A 12,339-nucleotide genomic window follows, 5' to 3' on the forward strand; every position below is an offset into this window, starting at 1 on the left:
AAAGTTCTATGTAACTAGGAGACAATAGATGGCATTATTAGAATTTTTACATATTTATATATTTTTACTTTGTGCAATCAGTATGTTCAGTGACACTCAAGGCAGAAAGAGACATGTTTCCAAACCTTAAAGTCTTATAATCTAAGGGTTTCTGTTGTTCTATAAGAGAGGTGAATGGTTTTGGAGTTGCTCTGTTTAAATGTAACTTCTTGCTTCTTTATGGAAGATTTTAAAAACAGTATTTTCGATGGCATACATTGCAGTCTGCTATAGCTGTGTTTAATAAAAGAAAAAACACTTAAAATTTTAAATGGAGGTGTAGCAAGGTGGAGAGACCTCCCACGGAGACTCACAGGGAGGAACCACTCCCCGCCCACTAGTGGGCGGAGCCAGGCTGGGCCTGCCCCTTGTGTTGGAAGCAGAGGGACAGAACAGGAAGTATAAGAGGTGGGGCCTCCAGCTCAGTTAGGCCAGAGCCAGGGAAGGAATCGGATGCCTCTGCCTTGCTGCTGGGCCTTGGGCCAGGGACTGAGCTGTGCCAACCCCTGCCCCCAGACGAGGACCCTGAGGGAGGGGAATTGCTGAGGTTGCCATCGGCCGAATACCCCGAGGAGCTGTCGGGACTGCCACTAGACGAATACATCGAGGAGCTGCTGGGACTGCCAGCTGCCAAGTACCCCAAAGACACTGAGGAGCAACGGAGCCCTACGAACAAATAGGGGGTAGGAAGTGGCCCAGGGAAACCAGACATTAGGTTGGCTGTGTTGTCAAAACCAGAGTCAGCGGGTTCTGGCAGGATTCACGGTGACCCAGTGGCAGGACCACTCACTACTGATAGGGCCCTGGGCTGGGACGCGGTGGAGTAGGGTGGGGCTGGGCCCCCTACCTCCCTGCTGCCAACCCCACCCCTGGGGTGGCAGCCTCCCCACCATGGGCTGGACAGCCTGTCTGTGTTTGCTGTCTGCCCCAGCCAGGGTGCTGGACTAAAGACTGCCAATTGCCCTGCCCCACACCTAGGGCCAGGTGCCTAGACTCTTTGCTGACACTGTGCTAATCCCCTGGCAACAGACTGTCAGCCATTAGGTGGCATAGCAAGGTGGAGTGGCCTCCTTCAGAGACTGAAAGGGAGGACCCACTCTAAGCCACTAAAGGAGGCAATTACAAATCCAGGGTTCATATTTCCATTGACACATCTCATTCAGACAGATAATATGACATGCTAAACAAGAGCTCATTCATCAGGATTTGCTTCCCTTTGCTCTCCGCCTCTGGTAAACAGTCAGATTACCTTGAAACTAACTGCATGTCTACAGTGTATTATTTACTTGTTCTATGATATTTATGATGACTCCTATAGGGATTCACAAAGTTGATTTTACTGACCAGAAAGTGACTGCAGTATCTTTTACCTGGGTGATATCTTCCAGAAGCAGCATTTCTTCTTCTCCCCAGTAACACAACTATAACCTTCCCCCATTATAAACATTTTAACTGTAATTCTAAGGCACTGTTTTTTCTCCTCTGTTCTCCGAAAAGTTTTGAAGCACTGGATAAATCTTTCCCCTACACATAGCCAAATCTTAAGAAATGTATCTGTTCACTTTGCTATCAATTGCCACGTCCTATTTACATGGAATCCCAGACTGGAATGTGGGATGATGGCAGAGGCACCAACTACTTAGCAGAAAATGTGAGAAAGTCCTTAGACTGAACAAGATTATTAAAAATCCTGGACGCGTATTGTCTGAATACTTCATAGTATACAGCGAATGCCAGCTGAAACTAATCACCAGCAAGAAAAAGAAATTACAGCATTTTATACATTTTGTTTCATTTTCGTTCCTCCTCACCTCCCACACAGAGTACTCTGTTACTGTTTGCTTTCACTGTAACACGTAGCAAGCATTTCAATTTGTTCTTTCACACACACAAAAAGTTAGAAAACCTTAGGTAATGAGGAAGTTGGGGACAGATCACCTGTATCAAATGATTCAAAGGTTTATATTTTACATGACTGTGAATGAATAAGAGGCATGACTAGACCACAGAACATATTACTGAAAAACTAGTATTGTTGAAAATGAAGGCCTCAGTCATGCCTGACTTTGCACAGGGAAGATGGAGAGGGTGTAAAGAGCCTTTTCCCTGGCTCATTGCCTAGGGCAAAAATTCTGGTGGGAAGTACAGGCTGTGCTCCCTGCTAGCTCCCCTATGGCTTCTAACTTCATGGAGAAGGGCAGGGTAGGATGGCTACGGTTCTCTGACTCATGGTCACAGCAGCCACCAAAGCTTCTTTAGACTTCCAAGGCGAACACACACTTAGCCCCTTGAAAAATTATTAGAACAACTGCCACAGCATTTGCTTCTCAGGAATCCTTAGGAGGAGATTCAGTTGCAGGACAGCTCCCCACCTTTACTCGAATGCTGGCTATGGCTTACAAGCAACAGTCTAGCCACAAACTTTCTCCCTCTGTAAGACACAGTGCCTGCAACTGTGCTGTTCATGAATGGGACTCTAAACATCGCCAAAAAACCTCAGCAGCTAAAGGTAGTCATGTTACCTCAAATGCTTGTTTCTGACCAACAAGAGGTGTTCATTTTGTAAACTGTGCAAAATTAAGGCCCTGATCCTGCAACACCTATGCACATATTACCTATAGTCACCTAAATCGTCACATTGACTTCATTGGAGTTACTCATTAAAGTGAAGTTGAAAATAAATATAAATGTTTTCAGAACTGACTATTAAGTTAACATTTTCTGAATGCTTTCTCCATGCAAATTTATTGCTCTCAAAATGTAAGATCCAAGTTCTAATTCCGATATGTGGAAATGCACACCACCTCTTACTGTATTGAAAAAATAGCATTTCACATGTGTGTGGAAAGGTAGCAATTTTTTCAAGGCATGTGGTGATTTATGCTTATGCATCTAAGATTAGAATTTAGCCCTGCACTTGGTGTTTCAGAAGCTGGAAGGTTAGTTCTCCAACATAACCCTTCAAAGGTTAAGATACAGATGGCAGACAGTAGAAAGTTACAGAAACCAAAATCAGTCATGCCAGAACTTTCAAAATCAAAATTTTCACACAGATGCTCTTAAAACTAAGATAATATGTACTATGGTTTCTTTACATGTTTACGGTTTATGTGCATTCTTTATGTTATAAGAATCTTCTCAAAGAATAGTTTTCCGAAGAGTGATACAATGGGCCTGGCTGCGCAGAATAGCTTTGGTTTGGTTGAAACAGGCTACAATGCTCTGTGTACTCACCAAAAAAGGCTGTAGGATATTTAAAGTAAGTGCACCTATCAGCTTTTTAAAAAAAATACATACTACTTATTTTTAATCACTTTTTCTGTAGGAGTTTTAATTAAATATAAAATAAACATACCTGTGTTCTGTGAGAACATTTACTGCTGACGGGTGGTTGGCACAGTATGCAAGGTATAAGTTTTTCATTTGTGGCATTAAATTTAGAAAGCATCCTCCGACCCTTTGCTGAGCTTCAGGCAACCTAAAGTAAGTAACATAAAGGAAGATTAAATTATAGTATCACTATCAAGACAAAACCAAAGACTTAAGTAGCAAGAACATGTTACACTTTGAGAAATGTGACCTCAACCCACTTCATTTAAAATTACTCTACAACCATCAGTCTATCCTAGAATCAGTAACTATGAATATCTTCCTCTCCCAATGCTTCTACCCTGTAATCTCCATATCCTGCCACGCAAAGCTATGTCACCATACAGTAGGCAGAATGTATAGTGACATTTATAATTAAGGCTACGATTTAGTCATGGGTATTTTTTAGTAAAAGTCATGGACAGGTCACAGGCAATAACCAAAAAGTCACAGGCTGGTGACCTGTCCGTGACTTTAACTAAAAATACCCCTAATTAAATCTTAGGTGCTGGGATGCATTGTGTTGTATGTGTGCGCGCGCTTCCGGGGATGCTGCTGATCGGGGTGGGGGGGCACTCCAGGGCCCGCAGCTGCTGGGGTGGTGGGGTGGCCTGGGGCCCCGCTGCTGCTGAGGGGTGGGGAGGAAATGGCCTGGGGCCCCACCACCACTGCTGCTGCTCCGGGTGGGGGAATGGCCCAGGGCCCTGCCACCGCTGCTGCTGCTCTGTGCAGGGGGCGGCCAGGGGCCCTGCTGCTGCTGCAATCCATGCTGGAATCTGTGACCTCACATGAAAGACATGCAGCCGTACTTATCATTAAAGGTAGTCTTTGGCGGGATCTTCACATCAGAGTTGTACTGGTATGATAATGTTGGCCAGGGTGTGATATTTTTGCCAATATAGTTATACTTGGACAAGCCCTAGTATGGATGTAGCTATACCAGCATAAAGGTGCCTTACAATGGTATAGTTACCCCTCTCCCCTCAGTGGAATAGTTATACTGGTATAAAGCACCTTTACCCAGATAGAACGGCGTTTACACTAGCAGGGTTGTATGGCTCTAACAACAAGTTGCAAACTTGTACAACTTTCTGTTGTAGATAAGGCCTTTGTCAGCTGCTCATAAACGTTTTCAATCATTTACTTTCTAGGCTGGAATTTCCCATGTTTGGTTTCTGCGTGAGGGTGAATTTGGCTGAAAAGTTTCAACAAAAACAATTTCGCCATTTTTAAGAGAGATTTTTTTTTTAAATTACTTTCGCCTCAGCATGGGCAACAAAGTTGAAATTTGTCAGGGAGTCAGCCCTGTAGGAGGAAAATTGCTTTTCACAATGTCTTGGTCAAGATCTGTTTAGATATGTCAGAAAGAGATAACAGTTGTATCACGTACAGGCATAATACACTTTTAATAACTTTTTTTGCATAATTATCTCTCAAATTTCTATTAGCAAGGGGCTGCAGTGTACATGCCTTGAAGTTAACAGTGTCAATTTGGGATAACCCAGTGAAGAATCAGGCCCTGAATTCTAATAATGCAGACACACAAAGGGGGCAAAATTAAGGTTGTGTGGGTAATCTTATCTTTGTCACTTCCTTACTTTGAATATTTCACTTCACAATATTAATATTAATTAGTTTGATCCCTGGGAAATATTAATGAGCAACAGAATAATTATACTAACTCCCTTTCAACTGTAAAGTCATTTCAATTTGAGGAAATAGACATTGATGGGAATTAGGAGGGAAGAGTCCAAATTCACCAGTCCAATTTCTTTTTTCCTTCACTGACTACCATCAGGCCCGCTCGCAAAAGTAATATTATAATAATTTACATCCTTCCTAAAAAGTATACATTTTATTGACAGGCATGTGTTGTTATTCTGGGAGAAAATGCTATACTTTCAATTTAAAAAAATAGTTGGAAAATTAAATTTTGTCTCAACTAGGAAACTGACCTGTTGGAAGTGGTTGTCAAAATAAATTGGTTTCTCCTGAACTGGTGCTAAAAACTTTACTGATACTGTAGATGGGGTAAAATTTTTCATCATCATTACAAGATGTGCTTGCTCTTGACACTTAAGCTCACTTCTTCTAGCAGTCTCCTCATCAATAATCTTCCATTTCCCTGAACAGTTACTGAGAAACGTGTCTTCCCCTGAATTGTACACCTTGTCTCGCTCAGCTTGTAAACTCTTTAAGACATGTTCTTTGCTCCAGTCTAACATGCTGTGTAAGTTTACAGCACTATGGGGAAAGATTAGAACTAAAACACAATAAAGTTACTGTATGGCTCTTTAATCAGAGTGAAATGAATAGTCTGCAACCCTTTTCCTCTGGCTATATATTCTGTAGCTTTTTAAAAATGTCAGTTAAATGGAACACAATGTTAAAATTCAGAATTTCCTATTAATCCAAAGCAACACAGGCTCTCTGGTAAGCATTAGGAAAATGACCCATTATTGACATTTGGCCCAGCGCTGACGATAGTTTAACAGCTAGCATAGGGAGAACATCATTTTCACCAAATCTCAAAAATGTTTTCTGTAATGGTGCTAAAAACAATTTTGTCCTATCAACAGCAGCAGTTAAGAAGCCTGTTTCTGAAAACAGTGATTAGCAGTGGGTCACCTTCCTGGTGTTAGAAGTAACATCCCAATCCTGCTATGAAAGATAACATATACTACAAAACCCCAAACATTTACACTTACATACACACAGACACGCACTTCTCAGAGTATGGCTTTAATGATAACTAAACACTACAAAACGTACTACAGCCTAACCAGTGTTTCCCAAATTTTTGAAAATCGACCCCTCCTTTAGGAAAATAAAACCAACTGTGCCCCATTTCAGGGCCACGTGTGGAGTTAAAAGTCCAACCCTAAAAAAGCAGTTACTCAGGGCTGGTCCACACTGGGGCGGGGGATCGATCTAGGAAACGAGAATAGCGTAGCTGAAGTCGACGTTTCCTAGATCGAACTAAGTTTACTTACTGCGGGTCCACGCGGCGCAGGCAAGCTCCCCGGTCGAAAGGGCTTCCTCCTCTCGGCGAGCAGGAGTTCCGCAGTCGACGGGGGAGCGCTTCTGGGATCGATTTATCGCGTCCAGATGAGACGCGATAAATCGATCCCAGAAGATCGATCTCTACCCGCCGAATCGGGCGGATAGTGTGGACCTACCCTCAGACTGAAATGTGTAGATCTGTATAGTATACGTTAACTACTTCACTTCTTATCAAAGCAATGTAGACATTAAAAGTTTTAAGACCGGCATGTGAGCTAACCCCCCCTAAATGAATGGAGCTGTTATTTCAGGCATTCCGCAAACTCCGGAAGATGCAGCTGCATAAGCTGCACTCAGTTCACATTTTAAAGTTTTTCCCCCCACAACCATAACAACCTGAGACTGAACCTATTTAAACAGAAAAACAAAAACTTCTGACTGTCACAGAGCCTAGTGAGCCCCCATTCCTGGCCACCTACTAGCAGGAACAAATTTGATAGTGGGGGTGCTGATGATGGAAACCATGTATTTGGTGTCTTATTACTACTTCAAGCCAGGGGGTGCAGCAGCAACCCCAGCACTAGTTCCAGCACCACTGCCTACCAGGACTGCTGAGATGGGAATCCGAGCCTCTGCCACTCTGGATCTCCAAGTTCCTGGAGCCTGGACAGAGCCCAACCACTGCTCCAAACTGGCAGTTCCCCGCTCAGACTCCCTCCCACCAGGGAGGGCAGTGGAAGATGCTGGGGGGGCAGGCGCAGCGGGATGACAGAGCGGCCCCCTACAGGTAATGTGCGACGGGGAGAGCGCAGTGGCCCCAGTCTGGGTGTGTGGAGGTTGCTTGGCGTGGGACGGGAATACATGACCGATCATGTGACCTCCCCTTTAGATTGCTCTCCCTCTCCACCCCCCGTATGAGGAGGCACCATTCATCTATGGCAGGGCGTGCTTGGGGAGGGGGCAGGGCAGGAAGAGGCAGGGTGGGGCTTTAGGGAAGGGGTGGAGTGGGGATAGGGCCGGGGACAGAGTTGGGGTGGAGCACCCTCAGAAAATCAGAAAGTCAGCGCCTGTGCTTCAGACTCCCTGGTATTTAAACACAACCCTCTCCCAGAACTGCACCCCAAAGGTGGCAAGCTTCTGGTTTACAGCTGAACTCTCTCAGGTGTACCCAGCAGTTGGTGAGGCAGAGAGCACACACACTTTGCTCACTTTATGCTCTTTGTATCCCTACTCATGTAAAGCACAAGATAGTACAAAGCATACAATAAAATCAACATCTGAAATCATAAAACGTCCCTCACTTCCTACTTCACCCTTCCCTTGTGCAACCATCTGGGTCCAGGCAGACAGCCAGGGTCCTCTACCCCCTTGCCTACCCACCCTGCCCCTGCTGTGCCTCCCTCACCTTAATCTGGTACAAAATGGCTCTCTCCCCTAGTTCCCTCCTATGAGTCCCTTAATACACTTCTGCTTCTTTCATTCTGCCTCCTGGTAACTTTGCATTGCTTCCAAATCCCCCTCTCTTCAGACAAGAGGAGGAAGCATCTTTTCCCAGCTAGAGCAAACCCACTGTCCCAACCTGTTTTACTCTGAACAGACCATCCTTGTGGGCTGATCCCTCACTATTATCTCTGGCCAGGCAAAAGCAGGACACAACCTTGCTAATTCATGGCTGATCCAGATACTTACAGGCTTTCCATGACAGTAATTTCATGATGCAATTTCATAAAGTCATGCACAGTTCAGAAATGGTACAGACAGTACCCCAAACAATCACAACGGCTTCGGAGAATAACTGAGACATCTGTCTGCTCTCCTCAGCTAGCTTTTGGGGGAAAGGGGTGCATCCCTCAACCGTTTGAAGAAATAACAGCTGTTCTTGTGGATTTCCTTGTAGCACATTTTCTGTCTGGACCCACGTTTCCTCTAATACTTCTAATCTGGAGTTAATTGAATACATCTGATCACAGGCACCGACTTCCATTTTTCTGGGTGGGTGCCCCAGCCCCCCCCCCCCCCCGAGGACCCGCCCCCACTTCACCCCTTCCCCTAAGGCCCCACCCTAGCTCCGCCTCTTCCTGCCCCCTCTCCCCAGCACCTCACACCCGCTGCCAAACAGCTGATTGGTGTGGGCCACCAAACAGCTGATCAGCGGGTGGCTGGTGAGTGCTGAGCACCAATTATTTTTTTTCTGTGAGTGCTCCAGCCCCAGAGCACTCACGGAGTCAGCTCCTATGCACCTGATCTAACCTCAGAGAGCTCCGCAAAAATCTCAAAGCACCTAATACCAAGATGACTCAACAGCAGAGTTCTGCATCCTTGTGGGAGTACAAGCATATGTCACCCTGTTAGCATCCTATGTGGATTTGTGGTAATGTAAAAAATTCCATTTAAGGTATGGTAGTTAATATAAAAACAATTATATATAAACTTGGCGGGGTGGGAGGAAGGTTGAAAATAGGTAACAGAATGTTTGGAACATGATGAGGGGAATATGTTCAGAAGTAGTAGCCTTCAGGATAGTCTACACTGCCCCACAACTTGGACTAAGGCGGTGTGAATAGCAGTGCACACCAAAGTGCAGCTCTGTAACTCCCCCAAGTGGACACTGCAGGTGCAAACTAAAAGGTTCCTTGTTCGTGTTAACATAGTTCTGACTGAAGATGATTTTCTTAATAAGAGGGTCATACAGTTAATACGGGTAAAATCAACATTCCTATCCAAGTATAAGGACATGTAGTGAAGCAACAAAAATAATCAGAACTACAGCATAATTTTTCTCACATTATTTCAAAGCCACATAGGGTTGGTCTTTACCAGCAAACTGACATGCCACTAACCGTGTTTTTCGGCAACAGGCCACCCCTCACCCCCTGAATTGCTGCTGAAAAAGGATTTCTTTGTCTCTCTCAATATTGTTTTCTGTTTAACTGACACGTTTTTGATAATTTTTCCACACAGCGACATCAAATTACCTGTACCTTCCCCTCAGACATTCTGTACTTTTACCAAAAGACCATTAAATTATTCTCTACTGTACATTTTTAGAGGCATTGTAATATTAGACTATACATTCCCCACCGACATGAGCTAATTAACACACAACACACTATATGAGGCAGTTGGTAACCCATTTCCTTTCACTTTTCTAGCTCATGCATCAGTCATTAATATTTTTCTATTATTTTGCAGGAGCAACGAATACATTAACTATTATAATGAGCATGTCATTTTTATCTCCTTTAGCTGTCTGAAGAACAACGGTTAATATCTGTCACCACATCGCATGAAGCTATTAGCAATTAACATGTTCATAAAGATGATAGTTATTTTATATAATTTATTCTGAAGTTCCCATTCCATCAGTATGCTCATATTTTTGCTATTGTAATTAAAAAGCAATTACAGGAATTAAAGTTACTCAACAGATGTATGTATACAACATACACACAAATGACTTTAGAAATGACAATTTTTCTCTGCTAGCAAAGTTACAGTTAAGGGTCTGACAATATATCCATTATAAATGACAATGTTAAGGTTTTTTTTTTTTTTTTTTAGCTCTATGAAGTTTCAAGATAATATAATTTTTAAAGTATCAAGCCTCAGAACAACAGCTAATTTATTTTCAGATAAATTTTTAATTAAAGTAGTGTGACAGTTTGAGTTATGAGAGGACAAAAACATGTATTTACTCTGCATATGGAATTATAAGGTCTAGAATACACAACCTGCATTGTTGCACATTTACTATACAAGCTGACATATGAATGTATCTGTAGATTACTGTTATTCATTATGATTATATATATATATATATGAGGAATAGCCTCAATGATATTACTTAGATTTAAAATGGAACACTATTGCCTGAGTTTTTGAAAATAGTGACTAAAAGTGGGATATGCACTCGCTCAGTCACAACCTTTTCATGCGTCTGGACGCCCAGGACCATGAGCTATATCCAAGACTAGACTGGCAGCCAACATAGAAAGTAGTATTAGTATTATATGCCACTAAATCCTATATTTTCCAGAAGACTGGACCTCAATTCTGCTGCAAGGATCCTGGATACCGCAATACTTTAGTATCAGGGGGTGGCCGTGTTAGTCTGTATCTACAAAAACAACAAGGAGTCTGGTGGCACCTTAAAGACTAACAGGTTTATTTGGGCATAAGCTTTCGTGGGTAAAAATCTCACTTCTTCAGATGCATCTGTTAAGTCTTTAAGGTGCCGCAATACTCTAGTGAAGATCTTAGAAATGTGGTCGCTTCAGACACATTTTTTAAAATTTAGTTTTTTATAGAATTAAATATAACAATAAATACAACCAGTACTGCAGACCCATTGTTATTTAATTTATGCTGTCCCCACATTTTCAGTTTTCGAAACATCACAGATTTGTCTACGACAATACCTAGAATTGTCCTGTACAAGATGTCAGAGAAAAACTGGAGGTTTTGGCAACTGAGTAAGGCTGTTGGCACTCGAGGATACAGTTTGGGATAGTGGAATAAACACATTAACTCAGAGATCCCCAAACTGTGGGGTGCGCCTGCCAGGGGGCACAGAGGAACATCTGGCAGGGCATGGCAAGGTCTAGGCCAGCTCCCATGGGCCCTGCTCTGCCCCAGCTCTGCTCTGGTCCTGTCCCCAGCCGTGTCCCCAGTCTCGGCTGCGGCTCTGTTCCTGGCCCAGGGCCAAGGCTGGGGGCAGAGCCAGGGGGCAAAACCCCACCTGGCTGTGGGCCCAGCTGCTAGCCCCCACCACAGCCTCAGACCCACCCCCAGCTGCGGCCCCGGCCTCAGCCCCCTTACCCCTGTCCAGAACCCCCTCCTCCCGCAGGTAAAGGGGGAAGTGACCCTCAAAAGTTTGGGGACCACTGCATTAACTGGATGTTGATGTTTATATTGTCATGTTTAGGTTTCACAGTTAATAACTCATTGAGAGGAATGTAGGGAGGCATTTCACACTTCTCCAAGCTATCGTTTTAGGCTGCCTACAAACTCAGGAAGAACTCTATTCGTTTACAATTCAATTCACATTTTCAAGGTTTTCTTCATTACTATGAGAAGGGTTCAGTAAAGCCATCCCTCTTCAACCATCGCCCTTACTGGCCCCTCTACTCCTCTCTCTCTATCTCTCTCTCTCTTTCTCACACACACAAAGTTAAGTGGTATTTCATAGACAATTTGTGGATCTCACTCAGCTCCACCCAATAATTATATTCTTGCTTCCCTTAGATATTATTCAATAAAACCAAAATGAGACGACAGGCTGGGCAAAATCTGTAGAGACAGAATAGTTTAACTTAATTTAAATCTAGCACTAGGAAGAGTCCTGAGGTTTGTTAGGATCCCTTCAAATACTGCACTTTACTGTCACTTACCTGATGAAGAGAGAAGTAACCCTAAAAGAATCTGTCTGATGGCACCAACTGCCTAGGCAGCCAGACAAGAAATGTCTGTGGGGCACCGCATTGCCTATGCTGTAATATAAGTGTCTGGAGGCAAGTTTAAGGAGGACAAACTTTCTACAGAACACAAGAGAAACTTCCAGAACGCTGCAAACAAAAAAAACAAACTACTCTGCAAAGATTAGGTTCCAAAACACTGGAGATTTTGCCATGCCAAAAAAATCCTACAACAAACCACAACTTTATCAAGCGGCTAAGGTGCGTGTTTTCTGTAATAATCTAATTTACACCAGTAGCAGGATTAAACAAGTTAGACAGAAAGATGCCTGAAAAGATGCCTAACAATGCACTGGAAAATATCTGTTGTTGAGATACAAACCAATGAACCTTTTGCAAACAACTCAAAGGGCAGAAAAAAATGACCCTACTTGAAAAGAGGAAGTGATAGTCAATTTATTTCCATTCTCATGCATGTCAATATGTCACATTATTTAGGCTGGCAATACTATAA

General features: G+C 43.3%; 1 protein-coding gene across 8 annotated transcripts in view; it reads right to left on the minus strand.

Moving 5' to 3' along the window:
- ARHGEF7 (Rho guanine nucleotide exchange factor 7) overlaps positions 1 to 12,339 on the minus strand; it is a 202,310-nt gene that overhangs the window by 60,189 nt on the left and 129,782 nt on the right. For all 8 annotated transcript variants that reach the window (XM_034758145.1, XM_034758150.1, XM_034758153.1 and 5 more), the window contains one exon: positions 3,395 to 3,517. In XM_034758145.1, the coding sequence (XP_034614036.1) occupies positions 3,395 to 3,517 (123 nt within the window). The remainder of the gene's footprint in view (positions 1 to 3,394; positions 3,518 to 12,339) is intronic.

This window comes from Trachemys scripta, chromosome 1, assembly GCF_013100865.1.
Source record: "Trachemys scripta elegans isolate TJP31775 chromosome 1, CAS_Tse_1.0, whole genome shotgun sequence".
Lineage (NCBI taxonomy): Eukaryota > Metazoa > Chordata > Testudines > Emydidae > Trachemys > Trachemys scripta.